Source organism: Pseudogymnoascus destructans (genome assembly GCF_001641265.1).
Source record: "Pseudogymnoascus destructans isolate 20631-21 unplaced genomic scaffold scaffold_9, whole genome shotgun sequence".
Taxonomy (NCBI): Eukaryota; Fungi; Ascomycota; class Leotiomycetes; order Thelebolales; family Thelebolaceae; genus Pseudogymnoascus; species Pseudogymnoascus destructans.
In genome coordinates, this window is record NW_020167528.1 from 222,146 (window position 1) to 248,686 (window position 26,541).

Consider the following 26,541-nt stretch of genomic DNA (forward strand, 5'->3'; position numbering starts at 1 on the left):
ACTAAATACACCCCTGTTAATTAATTTCTTTCTTTGCTCACCGGTTGTTAATTTTATGTAGTGTTGAAGCCTTGTAGTGCTATGGAAGGTCTTTGCGTAGATATCACATTCTATTATAAAGGATGGTTGTTCGGGTGCTTAGAGAATTCCAGGTGGACGGGTAGGAGCCAAATTTTGTGTTGCATATAGTACGCAGTCCATAAACCTCTCCGAGAGTGCGCGGAAATCAATCACTACAGTTTTTGGTGGCGTATTCACCCCTGGGCAAATCCAGTACAACCATACTTGCCCCCTAAAGGCTGAGTGAGCCCATTCTTGTAGTAACCGCCATAACTTGAATTTATAAAGTCTCGCGATTCCGTTTCTTATCACATTACTATGAACGAATACAAATATAAATTCATTGTTTGCTAGTATTGTATCATTCCTCAGTTTGCAATATCACTTTTGTTGAGCACAAATTTGGAGCTTGACGACTTGATTGAGTAACTATGGTTGCAAAGCCCTATATATACCGGTAGCAGTATACAATGTACGCTGTATAGCGTACTACTAGGAACGCAGTTCCAACAACTTTTAGTTGCCCCTCCCGCCGTGTGATCTAGCTCCCCGCTTGGTAATGTACTAGATAGTGGCGCTAGGCTAATGTCTGCTTTCCAGCTAGGCTGAAAAGCTTAGCTTGTTAGGTAGGGTCTTGGGGGCCTAGGCCTATAAATAGTGTACGTAGGTCCGTATATTAGTTAGCAATTCAATTGATTATATTATTCTTTTACCATATTATACTGTTGAAGTTTCTGTCCTGCTGCGCCAAAGCAAGTAGTATCTCCCACCCTAAATGAACCAAGAACAAGTGGAAATTCATAATGATATCGAAATACTCCAAGTCTGTCTCCGCATAAAACGTCGCATGCTTTCTAAGGATCCAGATGACAAGAGGGTTCAAGCATGCATCATCAAACTCGAAGATGCAATCAAAGAGCATCAAGTAGATAAGAATGAAGAGTCTGTTTACTAACATAACGTGTTTTTATAACTTGCTAATTTGTTTTGGGTGAAGACTTATTCAATCTCGCTACATACATCGCTTGCAAGCCGTAGTAGGCGCGAGATTGAATAAGTAATAAACTTCGAGGAGACAGATTTCAGATCGAAACACAGAAATAGGAACTTTGACGGTTTGGACAGTCTAATCTGTTTTAGTCATAGCGTGGTTTACTATCGCATAGCGTGGTTTACTATCGAGATTTATGCGACAAGAGCTACTGTTGAGCACAAATCTGGAGTTTGACGACTTGATTGAGTAACTATGGATGCAAAGCCCTATATATACCAGTAGTTGTATACAATCTACGCTGTATAGCGTACTACTAGGAACGCAGTTCCAACACTACGAGTCACTTATACTAGTCATGTGACTAAATAGTCCATATCGGAAATATCCAACTAAGGACATCTCTACAAGATCATCATCTCTACAAGAGCACCATCACTACAAAGTTACCCTTTATAAATACAAGAGAACTATCTGCACTGAAAGATGGACACCTCTGTAACGGAGACCCCAGGCGAACTGATGAGACAGGTCGCAACGCACCTATCAAGCCAGTTCAAAGACGTGACGATTACGATTCCAAGAAAGACAACATGGAGACATATAATGCACGAAACGGAGGCCGCATTGGCGGATAAGACTGAAGATGACTCTATTGTTTTAAGGCAGTCTCGAACTGAGGCCCAGAGAAAACACTTCCGGGAGATCGCGCTCCAGGGTGCTGCGAGCTGGACAGATGCGAAGCCAACTACAACATCAGGCGTTTTCGCCCCAGGCAAATTTATCAGCACCCGCTATAACACAGACTCGATCGCACTCCCAAAGCCGTCAACGTCGAGGACTCGTAAAGAGTATATATTTCCCGCAGAGGAATATACCAGCCCATATCCAGTCATCTTGACGGCATCGGCCAACGAAAGAACTTTACCAATGGTAAAGGCATCTCTTGTCCTCCGCGGCGTGGGTCATGATGACTCGATAATGGCTCAGGAGATGCCGAATATCGGGATGCTCTGGGACACTGGTGCGCAGAGCACAATCATATCAGAGGATCTCTTATCAGACGACTTTACAAAATACCTTGCGCAACCTGCACACGACCCCTATCGGAACAAAGATGCGACTAGGGTACAGATCGATGTCCGAATAGCTTTAAGCAATACAGAAATCGAGATAGACGCAATTGGTTATGTGGTACCGAAGGAGCAGATCCCCTATCAGACTTCCTTTGTTATTTTCGGTCAGCGTCAGTGCATCAATTCGATCCATTATAGCAGTGTCCCGCGTGCCATTCTGATGGCTAAAGGCAGAGATATCAGTGAGGAAGTCTGGGGAGAATTCGTTGTTTACAAGTATGTCAACGATCTGGGAGACTTGATCTCCGTTGGGGATGTGGAGGAGACAGGAGACAGCGGGGATGAGGGGAGGGCTATGTGATGGGAGATGGCGGGGATGAGGAGAGCTGTGTAAGACGGGGGGACAAGAGCTGTTCAATACCTGAGTAAATTGTTTATGGGGTAGAGTGCCTGTAGAAGCAAACTTTCGCTAATGCCTGAATAAATTAATATGCACACCAGATGTTTTTGCGAAAAGTTGTGCAGTTCCGCGTCTGAAATGCGGTTGATGTAGAATTTAAACGCGAAACTGCACAACTCGAGTGACAACAAGAACGACGAAGAAGAAAATGATAATCAGAATACTAAAATAATTGTAGAACACTAAAATATACCCTGCAAAAATGAAAAATGCCGATTACTGCCCTCTTCAACTTTACTAAGCAAACCCATTTGAAAATAATTTCGATAGTAAAGTTGAAGAGACCACAGTATCTGAAGTACGATTTCCACCCACTGAAGTGCAACTTATTTATCTCAGCAGCATACAATTACATGCATTCATTTGCTATATAAACCCAACAATTGTTTCCTATATCACCTCCTTAAACCTCGAATCGCGCGCCGGACTCAGCGGCCTCGAACTCTAAAAAATCGGCATCGCAACATCCGCATCATTGAACTGATCCCTCGCCTCCTCCGACTCATACCCCTCCTCCCTCGGCGCCGCCGTTTCTTTCACCGGGTTCGACGCCAACACACCACCCGCAGCCGACTCCTCTTGCTCCTGGGAGTACTTGGACCCATCCGTGCCTGTCAAGTACCTTGATACAGGAACCTCATTCTCATCGCCACCATACATCGTCTTGGTAGCTACCTGCTGCGGCGTCCCATCAGGCTGCTGAGCAAGAGAAGCTCCCCCGACAAACAGGCTACCAGCACCGTTCTGATTCTCTTGCTCCTCTTTCTGGCCCTTGCTCGTCCGGCGGAATGCCGTCTTCAGCCATGACTTGACTCCTTGCTGTGAGGTCGCCGACGTCTGGCATGGCCGCGTGCTCTTTTGGAGGCGCGTAAACGGCTGTGAACTCTTGCCTTTGTCGGTGTACTCGGAGACGGGGATCTCGGGGACATCCTCCTCTTCGATAGGCTCGGGAGGTTGGGCAGGCCTAATGGGCTCGAACGTACTGGATAGGTGGTATAATTGGAGCCTGCAGGACTGGCCGAACGGCTGGAGCGGCAACATAAGTTGGCTCAGCACGCTCGACAGGTGGTTCATAACGCTAGACAGGCGGTTCATATTCAGCGGTGGCGACTCGATCATATTCAGAGACACCTCCACCACCAACTGCTCCACTCATCGCCATGGGCTCCGGCACGTAGGATTCCCTGCTTTGGGTGCTCTTGCTCTTGCTGCTCTGTTTCGACCAGCGCTTGCTCTGCCCCTTGAAGAATGTTTCGTGGCTTTTCCTTCCCTCCTTCTCCTGCTTGTCATGTTCTTACACCAGTTAACAAAGTACTTTATCACGGGGTGGGGTCCTCGACTTACCCTTCAACTGCTTGTCGATTTCCTTGAGCTCCTGCTCACGCCCCCTTTCCCTCTCAATCTGCCGCTTTGCCTCCTCCTCGTCCAGCTTATCTCAGTCCGGCATGCTTGCTCGGCATCAGACTTAGTATTAACAGCACCGGCTGGACGTTCCTGAATGCTAATGCATCGACGGAACTACTATCAACAAGGGCTCCATGTCCAATAGATACCTTATCACCTCGTTGTGGAGGGCCCTGTTGCTGTTGCACGCGCTGCTGGGCAATCGCCATTGGCAATGTCTCCTGGCCCATCATTGACGGGGTAGGTCGTCCTGTTTGAGCATAGACGCGCTCATCGATTCCTTGGAGACTTCTTTGAACGTTGCGCTAAGCCGCGGCAAGTAGCATATCGCCATCCCTTTGCCTCGTTTTGGCGTCAATTTGTGAGAGGTTGGATGAGTATAGCGGTGCTGCTGTTTGAAACCGGACGTTTCCTCTCCGGTCTCGGCTCACTGCTGTATCGCTCGAAGCGCGACGACGGAAGCGCCCTTTGGAAATCCTCTGGGATGGCTGGGGGCTGACGTAGTAGTCGAGGTACTCGCGTTCTTGAAGTTTTCATCGTGAAGCTTCGCCAGGCGCTCTTGAGCAAGCCGTTGTGCAGCTTCTTGAAGATTGCCATATTTCATGGGCGTCAGCTCATAGAAGTAGACTATCATCTTCCATGCGCCGCAGTCGCGGCATAGCCGGCCTCTCCGGTTTACTTCTCGCGCTTCTCAATAATCTTATACATCTGCTGGGCCATTGCGATCGCTGAGGCGTGCATGCTATCCTCCTTCTGTTCCTGGTCGGCCTCCGAGAGTTGGGATGGGTGTGAGTTTTACATTTCCTTCCCCATGTTAGTCACTGGAGTCGCTCCGCCCTGTGGAATCTCAGATCTCCGTCTTCTAGATGCGATGTCCGCATGTGTTGCTGCGCGCAAAGCATTGGCGCTCGCGTTCATCATCGTCAGGGTATTTTGGTCCCGATGGCGGGGTAGAGTCCGCCCGTGGCCTGGGGCTTGCCATTGCCCCTGTAGCAGCCATCAAGGAGCGATGTCTGTTCAACTGTGATTCCTTATTCGGGGCCGGTGGAGCTCGTATGCTCCTTCTATCGATCTGCATCGCCATGGGTCACATAATGGGGTCAGAAATTGCCCTCTGTCGCTAGAAACGACGAGGCTGAGCACACAGCCTCGGCGCCTCGTGCGCGCCAATGCTCAGCCATGAAAACACCGAAATAGAATCATCTCAAGCTACTATGCCACCGTCGCGACCACATTAATCACTCCAATACCCTCTTAATCCCATCTTCATCCCCTCTCGCTCCCCCTCGTGGCTACAACCTCACCCAACCCCGCACGTGCGCACCCTCGTAACCCGACACATCCGTCATCACCTTACCCACCGCCCAAAATGCCCCTCGGCGACCTCCTCAAGAGGAAAGACAAAGAAAAGCGCCCCCCCCCCCCGTCTCCTCCCCTTCAAACCCTTCAAACCCCGAATTCGCCTTCCATCGCCCCACCTCCCCGCCCCCAGACTACACCAACACCAACGCCCGCACCCCCTCCCCTCCCCCCGAACCCCGCCGCAACCGCCTCTCCCTCTCGCCCTTCTCGTGCCCCCGCGCCAACTCCGCTACATCCTCCAACCCCGCCTCTTCCGCCACCGACCCCGACAACCGCACCCGCCGCCGCGTCTCCGCCCGCCTCCACCTCCGCCGCGGCGTCAGCTCCTCCAACATCCCCACCGACCTCCCCGCCATCGACGTAGCCGACGATGCCGCCGAGGGCGGCCAAACAGAGCGCGAGCGCCAGTGGGAGAAGCGCGCTACGCTGCTCGCGAGGAGCAACGGCGCTATCATCCGCAGCGCGAGCGGGAGTCCAGAGAGAGCCGTGGGAAGCCTGCTGGCCACCGCGGGGGTGGGGATGGGACAGACGCTGGGACAGGAGCTGAGGGAGAGCGTGGGCGTGGTGGGGGATAAGAAGGCGGATGATAATATACAGGAGGCTATTCGGCTGCATGAGTCGGGGAGCTTGGAGGAGGCGACACGCATGTTTGGCCGGTTGGCGGATCCGGGGGGGGAGAATAATGCGTTGAGTCAGGTGCTTTATGGGCTTGCGCTAAGGTATGGGATTCTATCCTCACTTAATTTCTTGCTAGTCCTTGGTTCATCAGCTACATGGTTCATATACGTAACATCTTACTGACACAATTGAACAGGCACGGATGGGGCTGCACAGCGGATCCAGCGCAGGCGATGCAATATCTCACCGCCGCTGCTTCAAACGCCGCCTCCATCGAAGAGGCCGCTCTGCGCGCCGGCTCCGCCAAAGGAGGCGCCGCGAAGGGCGAGCTAGTACTAGCGATTTTCGAGCTGGCGAATTCCTTCAGGCATGGTTGGGGGGTCAAGAAGGACCCCGTAGCAGCTAAGCAAGTAAGTGGCGTGCTCCTCGCGATCACGAGCGATAAATGGCGATAGCGAGGGGAAGACCGTTGGGTAGCACAAGGAGCTGACGAAACGCAGTATTACGAAACCGCCGCGAATCTAGGGGACACAGGTGCGACCCTCCCATGCTCTTGGCCGCCCCCGCCTCGATGCGCAGCCAGCTAACGGTGGGGATTCTAGACGCGATGAACGAGGCAGGGTGGTGCTATCTGGAGGGGTTCGGGTGTAAGAAAGATAAGGTGCGTCGACTCCCCTTCTCAATCCCATCCGCCCTTACCTGTCCCCTACCAATTCCCGCCTTATTACCCAGCATCTGCATCTCGAACACCCCCAATCCCCCTTCCACATATCTCAGACGACTCTATCCCCCCGCCGCCACACCCTCCCACCAAGCCATCAGGCACCAACCCCCTCCTCCCCTCTCCTCCCACCCACGCATCCCAGACAAGGCGAACTCCCCAAACCCCGAAGATCCGAGCAGAACCGCGCTTACACAGCCACCACAGATGGAGTCAGCAAAGTACTACCGTCTCGCCGAGAAAGGCGGTAATAAACTCATTGGGAATGGATGGTGAGTCTACCCTGTTTTCCTGCCGTGTTGCTATTTTTTCCTTTACCCTGCCCTGCCCTGCCCCTCCGTTTCGTCCTTGTCTTGGTTTGGGGGTGGGTGCGGTGCGCTGGTGTGTGCTGTGTGCGGTGTGGTGGTGGTATGCGGTGCGGAGTTACGCTTGGTGTTGGCGTGTGCTGCGCAGGCAGAGTCTAGATACTGCCATCTATCCTGTCATCCACCAAGGCACCACCACCAGAAACCACCACTTCATGATACCACCCAGCGCCCCTGCCCCTCAAACTCCCCAGACACCCCCCCCCTAGTACCCCGTCAACCAAACAACCAGCAAGCTAACAACGCCCCTTAGGATCTGGAAACCCAAATACGACCCCCCCTCCACCACCCCCTCCTAACGCGCGCTTACTGGCCTCTCCTCCACCCCGCGTACCCCTCCTCTCTGTATGGATGGATGGATACCACGAACGGGACGGTATGTTGATGCGGGGTCTGGTCGTGGGCGTGGGTGGGTTCATGCATACACAACCTACCGCAGTATGCGTACCTCCTCACAATTGACGGTTGGTTGGCTCCACGACGTCGTAGTTACAGTCCGCGCGCGCGGTAGGGGTCGGAGGAGCGTAGGTTGGGTACCGACATGCACCTCCGCAGCCTGAGCCGGGCTACTGGGTTAGGCTGCGCTGAACTGCTTCTTCTACTTCTACTGCTGATGGGATTGGAGTAGTCGCTGGATATGTGCCGTTTTGAAAACATAGGATAGGATAGGTTGGATAGGCCGGATAACGCAGTGCAATGAATCGTACATTACATAGTCTAGGATAGGTTGGATGGGATAGGAGGCAATAGATAGACAAGCTCGCACGCAAGGCGGTGTAATTTTATTCACGGGACTCGGATGTTCGGTTTTTTTGTCGTAAGGGTATGGTGGGGGTGAGCTTCCCCTACTGTGCTGTGTGCTGTGTGTGTGTACTCTGCTATGTTGTGATGTGTGTAGTGTGTTTAGGTGTGGTTATGGTATGCTCGTTGCATTGTCACAACAGTGAGTTGAGTGCGTGGGTGGGTGGAACGCGTGGGATCCCCGCTCACTCGCTCGCTCTGCTTATATTTCTTCACCACCAAGGATTCTTTCTATTTTTGGCTCTGGTAGCTAAGTCAGCTGCTGGGTGGCACGCCAAATAAGCAAATCTCACAAAATCTCACACTTCTGAAGAAACCACGCGGATGATTTTGAATGTGTGTGTGTGTGTGTAAAAAGTGGTGTTTGAAATTAGATATGTTAGGAGTAGATTGAGATATTGATAATATCACCGTTACCATCATCTCTTCCGTGCCTCGTGTCACAACTCCTTCTCATCCACAACTCTCCTGCCCTCCTCACCTTCTCCCGAGGAGGCAAGCCAACCCCCCTCAAACTCGCCAGGGAAGGAAGCACCCTCTCCCTCCCAAGAAAACTGCGTCTCTCTTCATGCAGTCATCGCCCATGATGATTCATTCATCACGTCATAAATTCATCCCATACCTCCTCCTGTTTCTGTTCAAAATCCCAGGCTGTACTGTACTCGTGGCATAATCGTCATCATCTTTTCATTTCGTTCATCATCGTAAATAAAAAGGGGGTTCGTTTCGTTAGAAAAGAGAAGAGAGTTTTGGAAAAAGTAGAATGTTTGTTGAAACTTCGTAGACGACGGGACGGAAGAAAATGGTATTTGCGTGTGTTTGTGTGTGGTGTGCTGTGAGGCCGTGATATGCTCGTGTAAATCTTTTCATTTCATTTCATTCCATTCCAGTCCATTTCGTGATTCCCCCCATCCCAACCCCCCGGCCTATTTCCCGTGTGCCATTCCCGCCGTTTCCCTTCCCTACCCAACCGCCCGTTCCGTAACCAACGGGGAAAAAAGTAAGGGTTAATCTCCAAAAAACCAAAACCGGCCTATGCGCTAAATGCAGTAAACTAACTAAAACAGAAACTCAGATATCCATAGCTAAAGACATGATTGGGTGTGACAAGATGTTATGGGTGGACAATTTGTGCAGGCAAGGAAAATGGAGGAAAATTCAAATGAGTAAAACTATTTCTGGACAATTTGGTGCTCGATGGCAAAATTCAAAAAATCAACGCGCGCTCGCTGGTTTCGCTGGATAACATAAAGAGTAAAAGAACTGTCGGTTCAGAGACCGAGGACATGAGGGGCGTGTGCGTGGGCGTTTATCTTCGTGATCATATCGTGTCGTGGTGGTGTGTAACAAAAGAAGAAGAGTTGGGAGTTTGGCCGATATAGTCGAGCCTATGGGTGAGTGCATCACCGCTCAACCGAGAGTCTCGCACTCCTCGCCACCTCCAGCCTCGCATTCCTCTACCAGCCTTGCAAACCGCCTCACAACATCTCGCGGCACCTGCTCCCACAGTAAGCTACGCGTATACACCTCCGTCTTCCCCGCCCGCGCACCCTCTCGCATGGCAGCCAAGCTGTCAGCGAGATTGCGGCGGCCGGCGCTACTACTCGGCGCCGGGGCGGCGGAGAAGGACGGAGAGGCCGCGGCGTTGTACTGTGCGGCAGACAACGAGAATAGTTGCTCGTGCTGTTGTTGTGCGGACGGGGCGGTGAGAGAGTCTGCGTATGCGGCGAGTGGCGATGGATCGAGGTCGGCGAGTGAGACGTGCGATGGCTGTGTCCAGTCTGCGTGTCCCTGCGCGTGTGCCTGTGCGGATGCAGCGACAGAGGACATGGCACCGGCAGGCATGACGGCAGAAGCGGATACGCCGGCATCGTGGAGGATGTCGGAGAGGATGGTGGCAGAGGCAGCACGAACGTCGTCAGACATGCGCGGGATAGCCGGCGAAGAGCCCTTCGATGCCACAAAGGCACCGAAGAGGAGAAGCATGAGGAGGAGGCCTTGTGCAGCAGGCTTATCGGCGTCGGACAGGACGGTGGGTGAGTCGCCTGACTTGGAGACGGTGAGGGCCTGCGACGGGTTTTCGGCCTTGATGGTAGGCGAGGCGGGGAAGTCGTGCAGGAAGGAGATTCCGTCCCACGCTCCATCCATGGTGAGCGCGTCGATGTCGGCAAAGTCGCTCGGGAAGGCCTGCTGTTGCTGGGGTTGTGCAAGCGCAGCACCCTCAAGCTTGGTGACATGGTCACTCAGCACGCTGACCTTCTTGCGTAACTCGCCCGTCTCGATCGTGTGTGCGCGCAGCATCTCCTCCTTCTCCATACGGAGGTTCTCGATGTACTGCTGGTACTGAGCCTCCTTGCGCGTGCAGGCATCGAGCGCAATCTTGACGTCTGCGAGTTCCTCTTCGAGCTCGGTGAGAAGGGCGGTGTAGTGCTTCTTCTCGTCTTCCAGACGCTCGGTGTGCTGCTTCTTGCGTTGCCGCGAGTCGAGACTGATGTAATTAGTTGATGTACCACTAGAATGGGAGGTGTGGGGTGGGGTGAGGAGGGCTTACGCTGCTTGCCTATTCCTCAGGAGGCGCTTCTGTTGCTTGAGCTCCTTGATCTCGCCCTCGTCGGTCGATTGCTGGATCAGGTGATCGATGTTCAAGAGGTTGCGCTCGGCCGGGATATCGAAGCGGGCGTTCTTCTTGCGAATACCGTCCCGTCGCATCAACGGCGAATGCGAGCGCAGCCCTGGACTGCCTGGTCGCATGCGCTTAGGCATCGCGCGGTGCTCCATGCTCTCCGGTACGGCCCAGTCCTTCTGGGGTGACGCTGGCATGGACTCCACGACGGTGCTGGCAGGCGAGAACAGCGACGGTTGCGTCGCTCCATTGCCGAAGAGAGTGTGTACGGGCGCTGTCCTGAAGCCGGGGTTGCTCTGAAACTCTGCAGGTAGGCCGTCAAAGGTCTGCATCGAGGTGCAGGACCCTGAAGTGTTCGGTAGCGACCAGCCGTTGTGGGGTTGTTGTTGCGGGTAGTTATTGCTCGCCTGGCCCATGTTGAGAAACGGGTTGTTCGGGTTGTGCTCGCCGAACGGGTTATTCGAGTTGCTGGGCTGCATCTCGACGTGTTGCCAGTCTTCTGTCTTTGGGGAAAATAGGGCGTAGGAGTCCCGCCTGCTCATGGAGGGGGACATGTCGAGGCCGGAATCGAGAGCGCTACCGTCCAAGATGTTCTCGTCGAGGATGCTGGCGTCGTCGTCGTCGAAAAACCTCTCGTTTTGTGCATCGACGGAGAGTTGTGATGGTCTGTAGAAATTGTTCATCTGAAACCCCGCCATATTTTTGGCCTTGGGGTGGGAGGAGGAAGGGTTGTTGTAGTAGTTGTAGTTCGTTGTTGGTTTGATGTTCCGGTGGGAGAAGCGAGGCAGGGAAGAGGTAGGGTGTGGGGGACGATAATGGCGGTGAAGCGAATTTGGAAGTTGCGACCGGGATGTTGTTGAGTCGATGTCTTGAAAGTACGCGCAGCGGAAGAGGAATGCCTGTTGCCGGTGCTAGGGGGCGAGGAGAAGTAGGTAAACAGTTGTGTAGTGGGAGTAATAATGATATGTGATCGATCGGTGATGTGAGTGAGGTAGGGAGGGAGGGAGGGAAGGATGAAGTAGGAGTAGAGTAGTAGAGTAGTAGAGTAGAGTAGTAGAGTAGAGTAGTAGAGTAGAGTAGTAGAGTAGAGTAGTAGAGTAGAGTAGTAGAGTAGAGTAGAGTAGGGTAGTAGTGGAGTAGAGTAGGGTAGTAATTGTAATAATAGGCTATCGATGCAGCAAGGGTGGATGTTGGGTGTGGGGGGAATATAAACAGTTGGTATGATGATATGATGGGATGGGGAGGTGGATGAGAGGGAGGTGGGATAAGAGGGAGGTGGGATAAGAGGGAGGTGGGATAAGAGGTGGGAGGGTAGTGTGTATTTATTTATTGCAACGGGAAGGGACGGCGGATGTAGATGGAAGGGAGATGGGAAGAGGGAGATGGAGATGGAGATGGGCGTAGAGTGTTGGGAATTGTTGGGCGAGGATGGGTCTGATGAAGAGCAAGTAAGTGATGAGGGGAGGAGTATGAGAGGACGGCGGGGTGAGGGGGGTGGAGATTAGAGATTAGGACGAGATGGGAGGAGGAAGTGAGAGATGGGCGGTGATCGGGGACTCATGAGAGGGTCAATGATGACCACAGGAGAGACCAGGAGAGACCAGGAGAGACCAGGAGAGACCGCAGGAGAGACCGCAGGAGAGACCGCAGGAGAGACGGCAGGCAGGGACGGCAGGCAGGGACGGCAGGCAGGGACGGACGGAGAGAGGCAGGATGGAGACAGCTGAGATGCAGATGGAAGATATACAGGATAAAGAGATGCACAGGAGAGAGATCAGAGAGATCAGAGATCAGAGATCAGAGATCAGAGATCAGAGAGATCAGAGATCAGAGATCAGAGATCAGAGAGATCAGAGATCAGAGATCAGAGAGATGCACAGGGATGCACAGAGATGCACAGTCGGCGTGATACTATCATACAAACATACAAACATACCAACATACAATCATACAATCATACAATCATTCTACCTCCTCTACCCTCTACACACACAATACACCGACGCCTATCACGCACCGACGCCTATCCCGCACCGACGCTGATCCCGCACGACGCCTGATCCCGCACGACGCCTGATCCCGCACGACGCCTGATCCCGCACGACGCCTGATCCCGCACGACGCCCGCACCGACGCCTGATCCCGCACCGACGCCTGATCCCGCGCCCACTGGTCTCGCACCAGTGACCACACCGTGACCACCAGTGACAGATGCCACAGATGCCACAGATGCCACAGATGCCACAGATGCCACAGATGCCACAGATGCCACAGACCCTCCTATCCCCGTTTGCCCAAGCTGGACGGCCGCTAGGCCTGCATGTAGCGCCAATGCTGCCCAACCTCGCCTTGTCCGCCCAGAGCCGTCGTTGGAGGTTCTTATTGGTGCAATCGTCAAGGATCTTACCGGAGCTTGGCTTGGCTTGGCTTGGCTTGGCTTGGCTTGGCTTGGTTTGGTTTGGGTAGGTAGGTATCAAGGGCCGCCATGGGGGATTGCCTTCCCAATTCCTTTTTCCTTTTTCCTTTTTCCTTTTTCCTTTTTCTTTTCCTTTTTCCTTTTTCCTTTTTCCTTTTTTTCTTTTTTCCCTTTTTTCCTTTTTTCCCTTTTTTCCTTTTTTTTCTTTTTCCCTTTTCCCCAGTTCCCCAGCACCCCACGCACTCACACGCACCGTTGGATCGAATCCCTCTCCCAACCTCCGCACACTCGGTACCCTAACCTAACCCTCCCCCCCCCGTCCCTCTACCCGACCCGCACGCACGATCCACCACTCCCGCTCTCCCCGTCACGCCCCCGTCCGTCTACCGCTCCGGCTCTGCCACCGTTCTGAGCCCTGTCTTTTGTTTTGAAAGGCGGTAAATAGGCCGGTGCGAGACCGACAGCCAAACCGACAGCCAGCCAGCCATTCACGAATCGATGTTTCCTGATCGACAAATACACATCGACACACCTTCCCTCCCTCCATCCAACCAAACACTGGTCCTGCAAACAAACCCTCCCTCTTTCTCTCCTGGCGGTGAGAGATGGGAATGAGGCCGAGATCTAGAATGAGGATCAGAATGGGATGGCGGTTGGGATGTAAGAGCATCAGAATGAGATGGGGGTGGGACAGTCATCCGACTCATGATAAGCAGATGATAAGCAGGGGAATGTAAGGCGAGGTAAGGCGATGCACCCCCAGCAACAAAGCAAGGGGGCGCATCTAGTTTGGCGTGCTCGGTTTAGGCATAACTGCCTGCCGATCTACACCGCGCCGCTTTTCCTTTTCCTCAACCTCGCAAGTATAAGTAGTCGATGCCCCTCGCTCCTCTATCCGCACTCTCCCTCCTTCCTTTCAGCCTTTTACGAGATGCAAGGCGGTCAGCTATGCTGAGCGTTTCCTCATTTATCTGCTCACTTATATCAATCTCAGCCATTAGGTCTTCAGCTTTCTATCGGGCATTCTTATATTGCGCTTCTACTGTACTATTAAAAGTTGGATATTTTATAGAATAAAGCCACTTCTCGGGGTCGGAGCTGCTGGATTTGGCAGGGCGCGGTTGCTGCTTTACCCACCCTTTTACCTCCACGCTAAACCCAAATGCACGTGATCACAGATCGCATCACAGCCCCATGTCAGGTTACCCTTCAAACGGTTCCTACTCCGAAGCAGAACATGATAAGCTTCGTCACCAAACGGACGAGACAAGCTCAACAGCCAAAGAAGTCTAAGCATACTGCCGAGGACTACCGGGTTATGGGATGAGAGCTCAGCACCAAATCTCAGAAACCCAAGGATGCCGAAGCCACGAAAGAGAATTGTAATGGTGGGTGCATCAGATGTGAGAATCTAGCCATCCAAGGAAGGGATGAATTTACTAAGACAACACACTGTCTTAGAAAACAGAGCCAAAGGGTCATAGCTTAGACTATTCCACAACGCAGCAATCAGGTGTGTGATGTAGTGGAGTGGTTCAGACAAGTTGCAACAAATGTTGAGTCTGGGAACTCGGGGGTAAGTCAGAGGTTAACACCTCACTGACTTTTCAGAAACAAGGAGTAACAAGATGAATGCTTGGAAGCTTGGAAAAGACGTGGAAGTATGTGATAGTCGATTTACTGTATTGTCTGCTTGCCCTTTCTTAAGGAAAGGGCAATCCTATTTATGCTAAAGGAGTGTAGTTCTCTCATTTTCCAAGACTTTCCATGACTTACCAGGCTTGGTAACTGTAGTCGACGTAAGAGAATCCCATAGAACCATCTCTTAGGTTCGTAGCCTATAGGAAGTAAAAGGAGGTCCAAGATCAGAGTACCCCTATAGACAAATTATGTCATAGACAAATTATGTCATAGACAAATTATGTCATAACTTAACCAATCTTGTGGGTAACTAAAGAGTGATAGGAGCTTTTAGAGCTATCGTTCATGCTCCTAGGCCTCTAGTTGGTAGAGATATGTCATGTGGTAGTATGAGTGATGTCATGTAATGAATCATAGAGGGTTGTAGAGATATGCTATGTGGTAATATCGGCCCAGTAACTAAGGAGCGATGATGTGTAATGAATCATAGATGGTTGTAGCAAACGTTGAGTAGTATTGCTCTTGTTGTTGGTGTGATAAGCCAAAATATGTATAGTGACTTGTAGGTTTGAGGAGGAGATTTCCAAGTTTGCTCTTGAGTTTGATAGCAAACTGAGTGCAACGAATGTCAGTATGACAAAAGTGCCATCCATGGCGCTAGCTGTACTCTACCGCTCCATGGCACATTATGGAGCTGAAAGAGTATAGTAAGTTGCTGGATCTCACTCATCGAGAACCTATTTACATAGTTAATTAGTTATTATAAATGAAAAGGGGCAAAGAAGAGGAGTGCTTACCGTAGTAGTTGCCGTGCTTGGACATCGTCCAAACTCTCAAATGAGATGCACCGGCATTGCTGAATATGACGGCGATGATGATACTGACGACGGCGAGCCCATATTCGGTGCTCTTCTTCTTCGTCCTCTACTATACTTGCGACGATGACAAGAAGACCCGACAACGATATCATCCTCGTTCTCTGTCTCCGGCTTCGGCCTCTGGCTTGGCTCTGGCTTCCTGGCATTATAAGTATCACTTTTATAGGCGGAATCACAGGCGGATCACCATATGTGTAAGGCAGGGCCGTCACGTGCCCTCACGTGGACGACCCAAGGCGTTGCCCTACTGTGGAGAAACCCTGGTTTACCGAGGGCAAGGGGGTTCCTGGATAAAAGGGGTTGGAGACCTCGGAAGGAGGCCTCCAGTCAATAGTCGATGTATCTACGTAGACCTATTGTGCTTACAGAATACGATACCTTCCTGCCTCTTGACCTGGTTCCCTGGACTCCCGTGAGACCCTTAGGCTTACGATCCTTACAATATGTACCTATATACGACGACATCTCCGGCTTCAAATTATCGTATATTACGCTATATACAGCAGCTAACTACTCTAGGCTAAAGCTACACCACATCGCAGCTGCTACACTCGCGAGTGTAGCAGCTGCTGAAGTGGCCTTTTGTCTGGGATCACGACAACAGCTTCGTGGAAACGGGGGATGCTTGGTTGATTTCCCAATCCTGTCTCGGGCTTTTCCAAAGGCCGCATCCTGTGTCTTTGATCACGGCGACAGCTTCATGGAAACGGGGGACGGTTGGTCGATTGTGATGTCTGCCTGGAAACGGGGGATGGTTGGTCGATATCCCAAATCTGCCTCGGGCCTCTCAAAAGGCCGGATCCTGTGTCTTTGGTCACGACAACGGCTTCATGGAAACTTCCACGGGAAACTGTTGGTCGATTTCTGAAATCTGCCTCTGGCCTTCCAACAGGCCGCATCCTGTGTCTGCGATCACGACAGCGGCTTCCTGGAAACGCGAAACGGTTGGTCGATTTCTGAAATCGCCTCGGGCCTTCCAAAAGGCTGCATCCTGTGTCTTTGATCATGACGACGGCTTCACAGAAACGGAAGATGGTTGGCTGGCTTCAGAAATCTGCCTGAGGCCTTTCGAAAGACCGGATCCTGCGTCTTCGATTATAACAAAAGCTTCATGGAAACGGGGTATGGTTGGTCGATTTCCCAAATCTGCCTCGGGCCTCTCAAATGGCCGCATCCTGTATCTTCGATTACGACAGCGGCCAACAGCAACCTAAGAGGCGCGAAAACTGTTGACTGGTTCCCTAAATACTGTCGTGCCACCCATCGACTCAGCATAGTCTCACCCCAGGTTCTCTGAGCAACTTGATCGGATTTACCGCGATTATACAACAATCTACATTGCCCTTCTAAATCCCGAACAGGTAGCTGAGATTCTACACTCCTAACAAATTTCGTTGGACTATCATTGCAGCACATGCCATATATCTTGGTATCAGATACTAAAGGCGACGACCGGTCTTGTCCCAAGGAAGCTGCACAACGCAAGAGGCCATACTGTGTTTATCAAGGTAAGAATATCAACGTTTGCATACTGGGCCGTGCTAACAACGCATAGAAAACCTTACTTGGGATGACAATTTGCCACGAAAGAAGCCACGCCTTTCCTCACACATCGATGGCCCCTTGTCCCGATTACCTGCCGAAATAATTTTCCAAATTATATCCGAAATTATGGACCGAACGACCCTTTTGAGTGTTTGCCGAGTGAAGCCTTTCAAGGGCATCAACATGGACGCTTTCCGTTCTGCCTACACCGAGGAAGTTAGACGGGGAGAGTATACACCCGATAATGCGATTGACACCATTTCCAAACACATAAAACAACATCAAGAGGCGGCTCTGATGATTTTTGAAGTCACTTGGAAAGGCATGATCCGTGAAGGGCAGTTGAAAGGTGCTGTTTCTTTCCTAAACCGCCTTGGTCACGGACTAGATGAAGAGGATTTCGACACAGTGCTACTGTCACTGCGAACCATGTATGATGACATTGTTCTAGAAACTTCATGGGACACCTGGGCAGCTGCGTTTACAGCAGCAGATTTCTTACACGAGGAATATCGAAATGATGACACTATAAAGATGATCAAAAGGATACGGCATGGAGCTGTTTCTAAACGGCCTACCTTGTGTTAAATCAGTTACAAAGGTATTATGAACTGGAGAAGCATCGTGAAAGGAGGAAGAGGGAGAATTTCCAGCATCTTGAAGCGAAGCATTTCAAAAGAACGAAGAAGCTTAACGACGACCTGGCTGAAGTGCTTCACGCAACGCTCAATCTTGCTGTCCAGGAACCTCTAATCAAGTATTTCAACTGGTGGAGCTTAATGCGGACATGCATGGTTTAATACGAATACTTGAAAAGATCTGCAGTGGTGCCATTTCAGAGGATCGGTGGCAGGATGCTACCGAAACAGTACGTGTACTTGAAGAGATCTGTAGTAATGCCATTTTAGAGGGTCGGCGTGAGGTTGCTTGCGAAACGACGCGCGTGTTCAGGTTCATACCAGACTATGGAAACTTTGCTAAGGAATCACTTGAAAGGCTTCGAAGTATGTGGTATGGTTCCAAAGGAGAAGAATGGACTTATGGAAACACCATCTTTTAACGCTTAATATTATTATATGATGTAGACGAATTATAAAATAGTGCCATGTACTCTACGTAATTGTTATCCTCGCTTCAGACACAGTTTCTTATCTTCGGAAATAATATGTTTTTATTTCAATAAACAGCTTTCAGACCCGCAACACGGCTGTATGTTAGTTAGTATATTGTTGGATTATCAGATTCGAAAGCCTGGAAGACCATACCTCATAGACTGAAGTCGGGGTCCTGACGCTTCTCCACCGAAGAAGGCACCGTCCCACCACTTCTCTCATGATCAATCTCAACGCTCGAGCTAGTGACAAGATACTCCTTTACCCCGCTAGACAGTGGGCTGAACCCGTCATCACCCCATTCAACGCGGCCATCCCCACCCAGTCTCCGCGCCAGGCGGCTCAAGGGTTTGAGGCTGATATGCAGACTTGGCCTCCCCCCGGAAGGTGCAGTCTTCGCGATATCAGCCCATGCAAGAGTAAATGAAGCGTTTGTGTTGTGTGGATAGACTTCGACTTCTTCAATCAGTGGCTGCACTGTGCAAAATGTCTGCTGGGTAGTAGCTGGTGTGCCAGACGGGACGGTGGCGGATTTGAAAACGTTAACGTGCACAGTATCGTTGGGGTTTAAAATATCGTTGGTGTCGAGACATTTGTACAGGAGGGGTGGGAGTGAGACGCTTGAGTTTTCTGTGCCATGTAAACTAGTACTGGGAAGGCTGACTTGATTGGCTGGCAGATTTCTTTCGGGGAAGACACTCCATCTGGACAAATCGGATGGGGGATCCGTGAGTGTGGATATTGGGCTCGTTGATTCTCGTGCTTGGTTATAATCGGGGGGCTCGCTTTGTTCGTCGTTCCCATGTTGCCTGACTTTAAGCCTCGCATTCGTAGCTTGGCCAGTGAAATCGTTATGCCCATCCATAATATTTGCATTGCTCTGGTCTCCGGCCTGCTCTTCTCTGCGCCGTCTCAGACGCCTGACTATGATCCCACCACAAAAGCAACCTTTCCACGAGACCCTCGGATATAATCCTGGGCCTTACTTTTTCACAGCTTCCGGATCTTGCGTGACTGCTACTTCAAGCACGAGGAATGGATTATTCGGCTCGAATGGTAACGATGAATCAGGTTCGAATTTAAGTGTTCTCCCGTCGTAGGCTAAAGATAAAGCTGTGTTCGTAACCACCAGTCAGCCCTTTATCAAGAGAGGTAAGTATGGCACGACTGACTTGACGATCCCGTCTCAAGAACTCGAACCTCTTGCCACGAATGAGGTACAAATGCTCGACCAGAAGAGTCTGGTGCAAACATCTGGTCTTTTATGTCCGATGCAAACGCCTTCATGATTTCGTGGATCTGCGTTAGCATCGTGATGATAAGCTCGCCTTTTTTTAAGGAAGCTTTCGACGATGAATGTTCCAGACGGATGTGTTTCGAGCCTGTGATGTCGGGAATTTGCAATCTAGCGCACTCGTATATTCGTGTAGATACAGAGGGAATGATGATGTGGTTGTCGCGTACATATGCTGTCGGATGTATGCTGTCGTTCCCTCATTAGTGCGCAATTCCAAGTCCGAACTGGTTCAGCTATTCTTATTCTGGAAGTCGGAGACGTACGAAGAGAGCGCACCGCAGAGCCCTTAGAATGGTATCTGGCCGAGGAGCGACTGTGGTTCTGGGATAGCTATCGCCGATAGCCACTCTTAGACGTTTCGATGATGGCGGCCGGCACTTGTATGTGGATTCGTTGTCAACAGTGCCTAATGGCGGCCTAAACTCGCCTTTCCGCTTGCGATTGTCGCGCAGGCCGATCCTGCAATTGATATCATTACGGGATTCGTCGCTGTTGATGTCGTTAACTCTCTGTCGCGTCGGCATGCCTCAAGGCTACAAGAGGCTGTTGTGATGTGTTGTATGATGAGGAGAGGCATGTGTTGTCGCCCTGGTAAGGATCATGGTTCGCTTAATTTGAATGAGGTGCACGCCTGCTCCTCTGTCTGCTTCAGTACTTGCGTCAACTGCTGAATTTCCGATCCGGCTATGAAGGCATTTGATAGATATAGATATTCGTTGAGTATCGTTGCTATGCACATAAGATTAGGCGCACCAAGCCTTCGTAAACGTAAACGGAATCGTGCTAGGTGCATATCGTCTGCATGACTAAGCACATATCGATCCTGATCAGTCGGACAACGTCTCAATAGGTGCCTGGCAAAACACTTCGGAAGATGAGTACAAATCTTCAGTCCACCCTTCCTTGGGCTGCTACATTCAACTTCTCTCTCTCCGCGGAACCATCGCTGGCGATTCACTACCTATCCACGACGACGACGAAGTCGGTCGCCATTCATCATTGCACCTCAACGGTGACACCTGTACGTCCTTCATGCCGTCGATTTATGGTGCTACAAAATCTAATATCTCGACGAGACATCCCGCAGTTTGGTCAACGCGCGGGGTGTATCCTAGCCCAAATCAATTATCCGGCGCGGATGTCCTCACGTCGACATGGCTCGCACTAAAGTGCGGAGACACGCCCAAGGTATGGACCAAGTAGGTGCTAACCAACCACCAATTAACTGATATCAGGAAAGCATCCGCAGAAGAACAGATTGTGCTCTAGCAATCAGCAGATATCACGACTCAGACCTCCTCGACAAACCTCAACGCGGCCCCCTCAGGAGGCCAAGCCGATAACACCACCTCAAAGCGGGGGAGTCCGCGGGTCGTATGAATGCATCGTCGACTACGATCACCAGGCGTTTTCTATCACTTGGTCGGGTTCGCCTGAGTACCCCGATCTTGCAAGGTTTCCCGACCTTAAGAATGTCAGCGTTCATTCAGTACATCAAAATTCCCGAATAGCTGCAATCTGGAGAGACTCGACGATAATTGATTACGGTGCTTATGCGTCCATTCGAGTCATCGAGGACGGTCGATTTCCTATTCTCAAGCTTGCCCACCAAGATGAGCTGTCTATCAAGCTCATTCAACATGAACTCGACGTTCTCGCTGACTTGGCGAAGCTCGGACTTCCCGTTGTTGAATTCGACCAGCAGCCAATCCGAGACAATGGAGTCATTTGCGGCTACCGAATGAACAAGCTATTCAAAGTAGAACTATCTGAGCTACGTTCGCGAACGGATGACATCAAGCAAACACTGGATCGGCTCCATTCTGCAGGCTTCAGCCATGGGGACTTTAGTCCCAGCAACATCATGAAAGACGCGGGTGGCCATATTATCTTGATTGACTTTAGCTTTGCAGGCCGAATAGGAAGTGAAGTCCCGTCTTTTTTTCCAAGTTGGGTCTATGCGGACGGTATATATGGAACTAATTCTGATTTGGAAGCATTTGGTAGATACGCGGCCCCAATATAATATTCCGCTCCCTCTCTGTCCTAAGGTTTATGGTCACTGCACCAACCCGACCAATATGAAATCGGCTCCTCCGTGACACCCTTAATCGGCTGTCCCTTTATCCTTGCAAGATTCGACCCCGCCAACTTTAACCACGCAGCCGCAGTTCGCCCATTTTCTAACTTTTTGTATACACATTGGAATCGGCGAATAGCGGAGACCTATAGGGAGTCAGTATGGTTCCAAAACGAGCAAAATGTAGTATGCAAGCGTACAAGTCTACCAGAATAGAGCGAAGAGATGTTTTCAGAGGTACTGGCTGTTGTGTGCTTGGAGGCGAAGTGTGTTGACGCAATATCTGGGAGGATAGAGTTTTGTTGAGACGTCGAATCAGTAATGAGAACTGTAGATCTGTGGATAGGACGGAAGAAAGACAGAGTAGGAATTTGGCACTTTATATAAGAAGGAATCTCTAAAATTCCCACTCATGTAAGAGCTGGGTGACAGTGAAAGCCAGCTCAGCATCAGCGAGACACACCCTGCATCAATTCCTTTTATACCGGCATCTATGTTGGTGCATGGAAAGGACATTCCCACGCTGATCAGGGGATACCTGGTACCGCAGGTGTAACGCGTAAGCCCAAGGTCTCACAGGAGTCCAGGGAACCAGGTCAAGAGGCAGGAAAGGGGTATCGTATTTGTAAGGACAATAGGTCTACGTAAATACAGCGACTATCGGCTGGAGGCCTCCTTCTGAGGCTTCCAGCTCCTTATATCCTACGTTCCTACATGCCCTAGTTTACCGAGCCCTAGTGGCTCCACTGCCAGGCAGCCCCTGAGTTCAGGGCGGCCTCACATGATGCCTTACAGCAGGCTTAAAACGCGGAAAAAGACATTGTGTTGGAGGTAATTCCGGAATACGGAGAACTACACACAGATTCGTGTGGCAATCCCCGATAACCGTAATCAGTCTCTTCGGCAAACGGAGCAGAGGCTTCACAGTAGAACACAGTAGAATACAGTATATAGATCAATTGAATTGTTACACTATTCTACGGGCCTACGTACGCTATTTGTAGCCCTGGGGAAACCCTCTCAAAACCCTAACGAACTGAGTTTTTCGAACCCTGAGTCAGTAGCCCCCAGTAGTCTGGTGCCGTTATCTGGTTCTGAGCCCACTTAGGAGTTGGACGGCCCCTTGGAGAAGAACGGCCAATTTTGGGTGTAAAAACCCACCGTATCCCACGGGCGTGCCTGCCTTTCCCCAACACATTGATCTTCCCCGTGCCGTCCACCTGACAGGCGGGGCCGTTTGTCACCCAGACTATAGTGTGAGGGATTATATTTTGTTTCTACATGACAATTTCACTTCCGGCTGTTCAATAAGGTGATAGATAACCACCTCCCTAACTAGAGCCAAGTTTCCAGCCTCTGTTGGGCAGATTTCGCATTGGTGCAGGCCTGAGCATGTTGAACAGGTTCTATTACGCCAGATGTTGTCCCAATGTCTTGCTCGACATGTCATTATATCCTCAAATTTGGTTTTGGTGGCGCCTTTCTTAAGTGGGTGTTGTAAATGCGGGCAAACCACTAGAGACAACAAAATAGTTGAAACTATGCCTTTACTACCTCCACAGTGCATGCAGCCTTTGTTTGTAAATATAAAACAACCCTGATGGCGAAATTGAAGCCAGTCTTGTCCGCGATATAGGAAACGACTTTTGAGTGGTAAGATGTAAGACTTTTTTTGATGGACGTCTGTATTGTAATTAAACCACATATTACAACCAAGTAGGTTGCCCTTAAATTGGATCTTTTTTTTTTTGTAATATGTAGTCTTGATAATAGTTGGAGCGACGTAGTTTCATAATCGATTGGAATGAGACATAGTTGAAGTTTGGGTTGATATATCGATGCACTTCTTGCTTTCTACCAGTAACTTCACACTGTTGCCTCTTGCCGCAAAGCGATAATAGTAGGCTATAATGTTGTTTTGTATCGCCACGGTGGAGTTGGTTACAGTGCAAGCACATAACGTGGTAAGGTAGATCCCTGTCGAGGAGCTTTAGGAATATGCGCCTACTAGGCTCACATTTTCTTGCCCAAAGCCGGTCGAGATATTGGTTTCCTAAGATAAACCATATAGGCTTGCAGGTCAAAGTGAACGATGCAGCAGCTGACTGAGGCAGGAATTTAGCTATCTATCCTACAAGCTCTAGAGGCAGCTTCCTAAAAGGCGAGTTATCGAGGCTATGTCGTCTAGGCGGAGGGATCAATGGTGGTACAATGCGTAGCGATACGTAATTGTGTGGAACAATATCCGTAGGATCCGTGGCAGTAGGTAGAGAATATAAACTGAAAATATAGTCATGAAGCAGTAGGGCCCGAAGTGATAATTTTGTAATGCATATTCTTATAATTGAAGCTATTCTAACTACTATATATATATACTGTTACGGGCTCTATTCCTGTGCCTGTTCGCGGCTCGGATCCTGAAACCCTCCTGGTTTCCCTAGAGCTTCAGAATCGAAGCTTTAGAACTGGAAGATCCAGTATGCGGAGGATCACGAAGCTGGCTGACACAGCTTCGGTATCAGGGCCCTGATCCCTGCTTCCGGGCCGAGAATTCAACAAATTGTAAACGAAAGTGAACACGGTGATCACCCAGATGATTATGATGGCTGCGAGCACAATAGCCCAGTCTGGATTAAATGCCAATTCGTACATCTCAGGATAGTGAGCGAGCGCGTTTGTAGGAACGGGATTAGAGGTCGAATACTGTATCGAGATGGGGATTTTAAGTTGATACTATTCTGCCTTGTGGGTGACTCTCATACGATTCCGAGTGTAAATCACCTGATCCAAGAATCACCTCCAATAGACATGACAGCGAGCCCCACTAATCGAAATACGGTACGAGCTCGAAATATTCAATTATACAGTCTTCAAAATGGTCAGAAAGCGATCGTGTGGATACACATATCGATGATGCAAAAGGTACCACGGCGCTGATGTCAACGAGAAATACGACAACGGGAGCAGTAGTGCTTTTGAGGAGGCTTTATTTCGTAGACATGTAGCGATTGTAATCCTGCTACTGCAAAAACAAGACGACGACAGGAGTCTTTAGCTTGCCAAACGACTCTAGATCTGCTCCTAATTTCCAGTATATAGAGGCAGTGCGGGTATTTTTGGCTGCGGAAGTGTAATTTTTTTGAGTAGTGAGTAGCCTCATTCCGTGTAAAATACATTGCAGCAAACTTCCATGCCTACTCCTGTGGTTAGCACGGAACATAGTCATGGAAATTAAACTCACAGAAATCCCCAGTTCATCCCTTTCGTGACATCGTTGAACTCCATAGCGCCAAAACCGAGCGAGCCCTATATTCGCACACACGCACACGCACACGCACACGCACACGCACACGCACACGCACACGCACACGCACACGCACACGCACACGCACACGCACACGCACACGCACACGCACACGCACACGCACACGCACACGCACACGCACACGCACACGCACACGCACACGCACACGCACACGCACACGCACACGCATCCGCTCCCTCCTCATTAATGCTCCTTCCTGTCTGCACCAAAGCCATGCCAGCCGTTGAACTCGTCGGCAAACCTAACCGCAGCAGACAGATATAGTCCATCAGCATCACCCCATGTCGACGCAGCCTCTTTCAGGGCGCGAAGTGCTATTCGATTGTCAGCCACATATTACTGTACTGCCAGACGGGGCAAGCCTACCTTTCACGTAATGGGCATCAGTCGAAAATGACCCCGCAACTGCCTTGTTGACGACGTACTTCCACCCTTTATCTCCCACTTGCGTTTTCTCCACTGGCGCCCAGTCGATTTTCGGCCTCAGTTGGCCAATATAGACGGCAATAGCTAGAAGAAACCATTGTCTCACAACGCCGACGTGGAACTTCTTCGGAACAAAAGGGAGGAGAATCCTCACTGCATGGCTGGAGGTGAGAATATGGACAAGGAAGAAATCGTAGTCCTTTGCCCCGGCCGCAACGGTGGCAGCTAGCAACGATGCGGCAGCCTTCTGAGACTCTTCAAACTGCTTGATGGGGTCCTCGATGGCCCATGAATTCCAGTGCTCGAGGACGAGGCTCTCATGGTGCTCGAAAAGATAGGAAGAGTTACTGCCACTTTTATTCTTGAAGATGCCATCGAAGCGGTTGTCGACGCCAATTCTGCGCAGGACTTCAAAGATAGAAGCAGTCGGGTTCTCGGAAGGTTTCGTATATGATGTATCGTCGGAGTACTTATGCAGGTGGTTATAGGAAACTGCGGCAAGCCCGAGAGCTTCCATGGCGATCTCCTTGCTGTTGAATTCGAACGCATAACCGAGCTGTATTAAAGGATGGCCAACTGTACGAGTTAGTACAGACCAATATATTGTTCACAGAAAAACGTACGGCCGCTGATGACACAGTTTATCAAGGGGTTTTCGCCCTCAAAAAAGAATTCCTTCACAACTATCTTCCAGTCGTAATCATGCTTCAACGCGAGCTCGTCCTCGAAAAAATCCACATATGCCCTCTGGTACCTCCTGTCCCCCAAGAACTGCCTCCAATCCTGGTCTGTTATCTCAGCTGGGGAATCCGTCCACTCCTCCAGGATTTTTGACATTTCGATGTATATATGGTTCAGGTGGTCCTCGTTCGCCCCGAGTATATATGCAGAGCACAAGATGTGAGCCATGTGGTTGTCGAACTGTAGATCGTGGAACAAGATAGCGAAGTTCACATGGTTAGCTTTTATCAGGTGCTTGAGCGTCCTTGCCCTCTTCTCCGGGGCCGTCTCTACATCGTGGATGTTGACCGAGGGAATATCAATTGAAGGATGCGACGCCATACTGAACGAGGTCATAAATCGATAGGCGCGGTTGACCACCGGGGCCCAAGCTATCATGGGGGCTGACATCGCAGCGGCGTTGTCCGACTATGCTCTGATATAATAAATGATATAGTAAATGGCATACACAATATCAGATGAATCGGAGATACTCAGATATTATAAATCAATCCTCGTAGCATGGTGTGACATGTGTAACCTGCATGACGACGACGAGCTAAAGTTGTTGAATGCGGGGAGCAGGTCCGCCGATCGCGCTAGCGACATCTAGCGACATC

General features: G+C 50.5%; 10 protein-coding genes across 10 annotated transcripts; 4 read left to right on the forward strand and 6 right to left on the reverse strand.

Moving 5' to 3' along the window:
• The first annotated feature begins 1,280 nt into the window (after nt 1-1,280).
• Nucleotides 1,281-2,627, forward strand: UNG1_3 (uracil DNA glycosylase). The gene has a single exon (XM_024467795.1). The coding sequence runs from the start codon at nt 1,538-1,540 to the stop codon at nt 2,486-2,488; it is 951 nt and encodes a 316-aa protein (XP_024324617.1). The 5' UTR covers nt 1,281-1,537; the 3' UTR covers nt 2,489-2,627.
• A 404-nt stretch (nt 2,628-3,031) lies between these two features.
• Nucleotides 3,032-3,706, reverse strand: VC83_04161 (uncharacterized protein; the record flags this gene model as incomplete). The annotated part of the gene is made up of 1 exon (XM_024467796.1): nt 3,032-3,706. The coding sequence occupies one exon, from the start codon at nt 3,704-3,706 to the stop codon at nt 3,032-3,034; it is 675 nt and encodes a 224-aa protein (XP_024324618.1).
• Nucleotides 3,707-4,857: 1,151 nt separating this feature from the next.
• VC83_04162 (uncharacterized protein) lies at nt 4,858-7,878 on the forward strand (the record flags this gene model as incomplete). Its single annotated transcript, XM_024467797.1, has 7 exons — nt 4,858-5,044; nt 5,484-6,072; nt 6,168-6,381; nt 6,472-6,505; nt 6,574-6,632; nt 6,900-6,964; nt 7,311-7,878. The coding sequence occupies 7 exons, from the start codon at nt 4,858-4,860 to the stop codon at nt 7,354-7,356; spliced, it is 1,194 nt and encodes a 397-aa protein (XP_024324615.1). The 3' UTR covers nt 7,357-7,878.
• Nucleotides 7,872-11,506, reverse strand: VC83_04163 (uncharacterized protein). The gene is made up of 3 exons (XM_024467798.1): nt 10,410-11,506; nt 8,152-10,346; nt 7,872-8,101 (listed from the first exon to the last, which is right to left on the reverse strand). Exons 1-2 carry the CDS (start codon nt 11,177-11,179, stop codon nt 9,269-9,271), a joined length of 1,848 nt encoding a protein of 615 aa, XP_024324616.1. The 5' UTR covers nt 11,180-11,506; the 3' UTR covers nt 7,872-8,101; nt 8,152-9,268.
• Nucleotides 11,507-12,504: 998 nt separating this feature from the next.
• On the reverse strand, nt 12,505-12,968 carry VC83_04164 (uncharacterized protein; the record flags this gene model as incomplete). Its single annotated transcript, XM_024467799.1, has 2 exons — nt 12,505-12,859; nt 12,889-12,968. The coding sequence occupies 2 exons, from the start codon at nt 12,966-12,968 to the stop codon at nt 12,505-12,507; spliced, it is 435 nt and encodes a 144-aa protein (XP_024324613.1).
• A 2,990-nt stretch (nt 12,969-15,958) lies between these two features.
• On the reverse strand, nt 15,959-16,423 carry VC83_04165 (uncharacterized protein; the record flags this gene model as incomplete). The annotated part of the gene is made up of 1 exon (XM_024467800.1): nt 15,959-16,423. One exon carries the CDS (start codon nt 16,421-16,423, stop codon nt 16,115-16,117), a length of 309 nt encoding a protein of 102 aa, XP_024324614.1. The 3' UTR covers nt 15,959-16,114.
• Nucleotides 16,424-16,830: 407 nt separating this feature from the next.
• Nucleotides 16,831-17,549, forward strand: VC83_04166 (uncharacterized protein; the record flags this gene model as incomplete). Its single annotated transcript, XM_024467801.1, has 2 exons — nt 16,831-16,924; nt 16,972-17,549. The coding sequence occupies 2 exons, from the start codon at nt 16,831-16,833 to the stop codon at nt 17,547-17,549; spliced, it is 672 nt and encodes a 223-aa protein (XP_024324611.1).
• Nucleotides 17,550-18,227: 678 nt separating this feature from the next.
• VC83_04167 (uncharacterized protein) lies at nt 18,228-18,938 on the reverse strand (the record flags this gene model as incomplete). Its single annotated transcript, XM_024467802.1, has 1 exon — nt 18,228-18,938. One exon carries the CDS (start codon nt 18,936-18,938, stop codon nt 18,228-18,230), a length of 711 nt encoding a protein of 236 aa, XP_024324612.1.
• A 1,178-nt stretch (nt 18,939-20,116) lies between these two features.
• Nucleotides 20,117-22,108, forward strand: VC83_04168 (uncharacterized protein). The gene is made up of 3 exons (XM_024467803.1): nt 20,117-20,391; nt 20,447-20,558; nt 20,606-22,108. The coding sequence occupies exons 2-3, from the start codon at nt 20,525-20,527 to the stop codon at nt 21,394-21,396; spliced, it is 825 nt and encodes a 274-aa protein (XP_024324609.1). The 5' UTR covers nt 20,117-20,391; nt 20,447-20,524; the 3' UTR covers nt 21,397-22,108.
• A 2,812-nt stretch (nt 22,109-24,920) lies between these two features.
• VC83_04169 (uncharacterized protein) lies at nt 24,921-26,458 on the reverse strand. The gene is made up of 3 exons (XM_024467804.1): nt 25,825-26,458; nt 25,142-25,777; nt 24,921-25,089 (listed from the first exon to the last, which is right to left on the reverse strand). Exons 1-3 carry the CDS (start codon nt 26,330-26,332, stop codon nt 24,959-24,961), a joined length of 1,275 nt encoding a protein of 424 aa, XP_024324610.1. The 5' UTR covers nt 26,333-26,458; the 3' UTR covers nt 24,921-24,958.
• Between the last annotated feature and the right edge of the window lie 83 nt (nt 26,459-26,541).

Excerpts from the sequence above, each read along its gene's own strand:
- UNG1_3 (XM_024467795.1), top strand. The coding sequence starts at position 1,538 with ATGGACACCTCTGTAACGGAGACCCCAGGCGAACTGATGAGACAGGTC.
- VC83_04163 (XM_024467798.1), bottom strand. The coding sequence starts at position 11,179 with ATGGCGGGGTTTCAGATGAACAATTTCTACAGACCATCACAACTCTCC. Across the intron at positions 10,347-10,409 it reads CTGAGGAATAGGCAAGCAGC|TCTCGACTCGCGGCAACGCA; the intron begins GTAAGCCCTCCT and ends TAATTACATCAG.
- VC83_04168 (XM_024467803.1), top strand. The coding sequence starts at position 20,525 with ATGGCTCGCACTAAAGTGCGGAGACACGCCCAAG. Across the intron at positions 20,559-20,605 it reads AGTGCGGAGACACGCCCAAG|GAAAGCATCCGCAGAAGAAC; the intron begins GTATGGACCAAG and ends AACTGATATCAG.
- VC83_04169 (XM_024467804.1), bottom strand. The coding sequence starts at position 26,332 with ATGTCAGCCCCCATGATAGCTTGGGCCCCGGTGGTCAACCGCGCCTAT. Across the intron at positions 25,778-25,824 it reads AAACTGTGTCATCAGCGGCC|TTGGCCATCCTTTAATACAG; the intron begins GTACGTTTTTCT and ends TAACTCGTACAG. Across the intron at positions 25,090-25,141 it reads TGATGCCCATTACGTGAAAG|CACTTCGCGCCCTGAAAGAG; the intron begins GTAGGCTTGCCC and ends ACAATCGAATAG.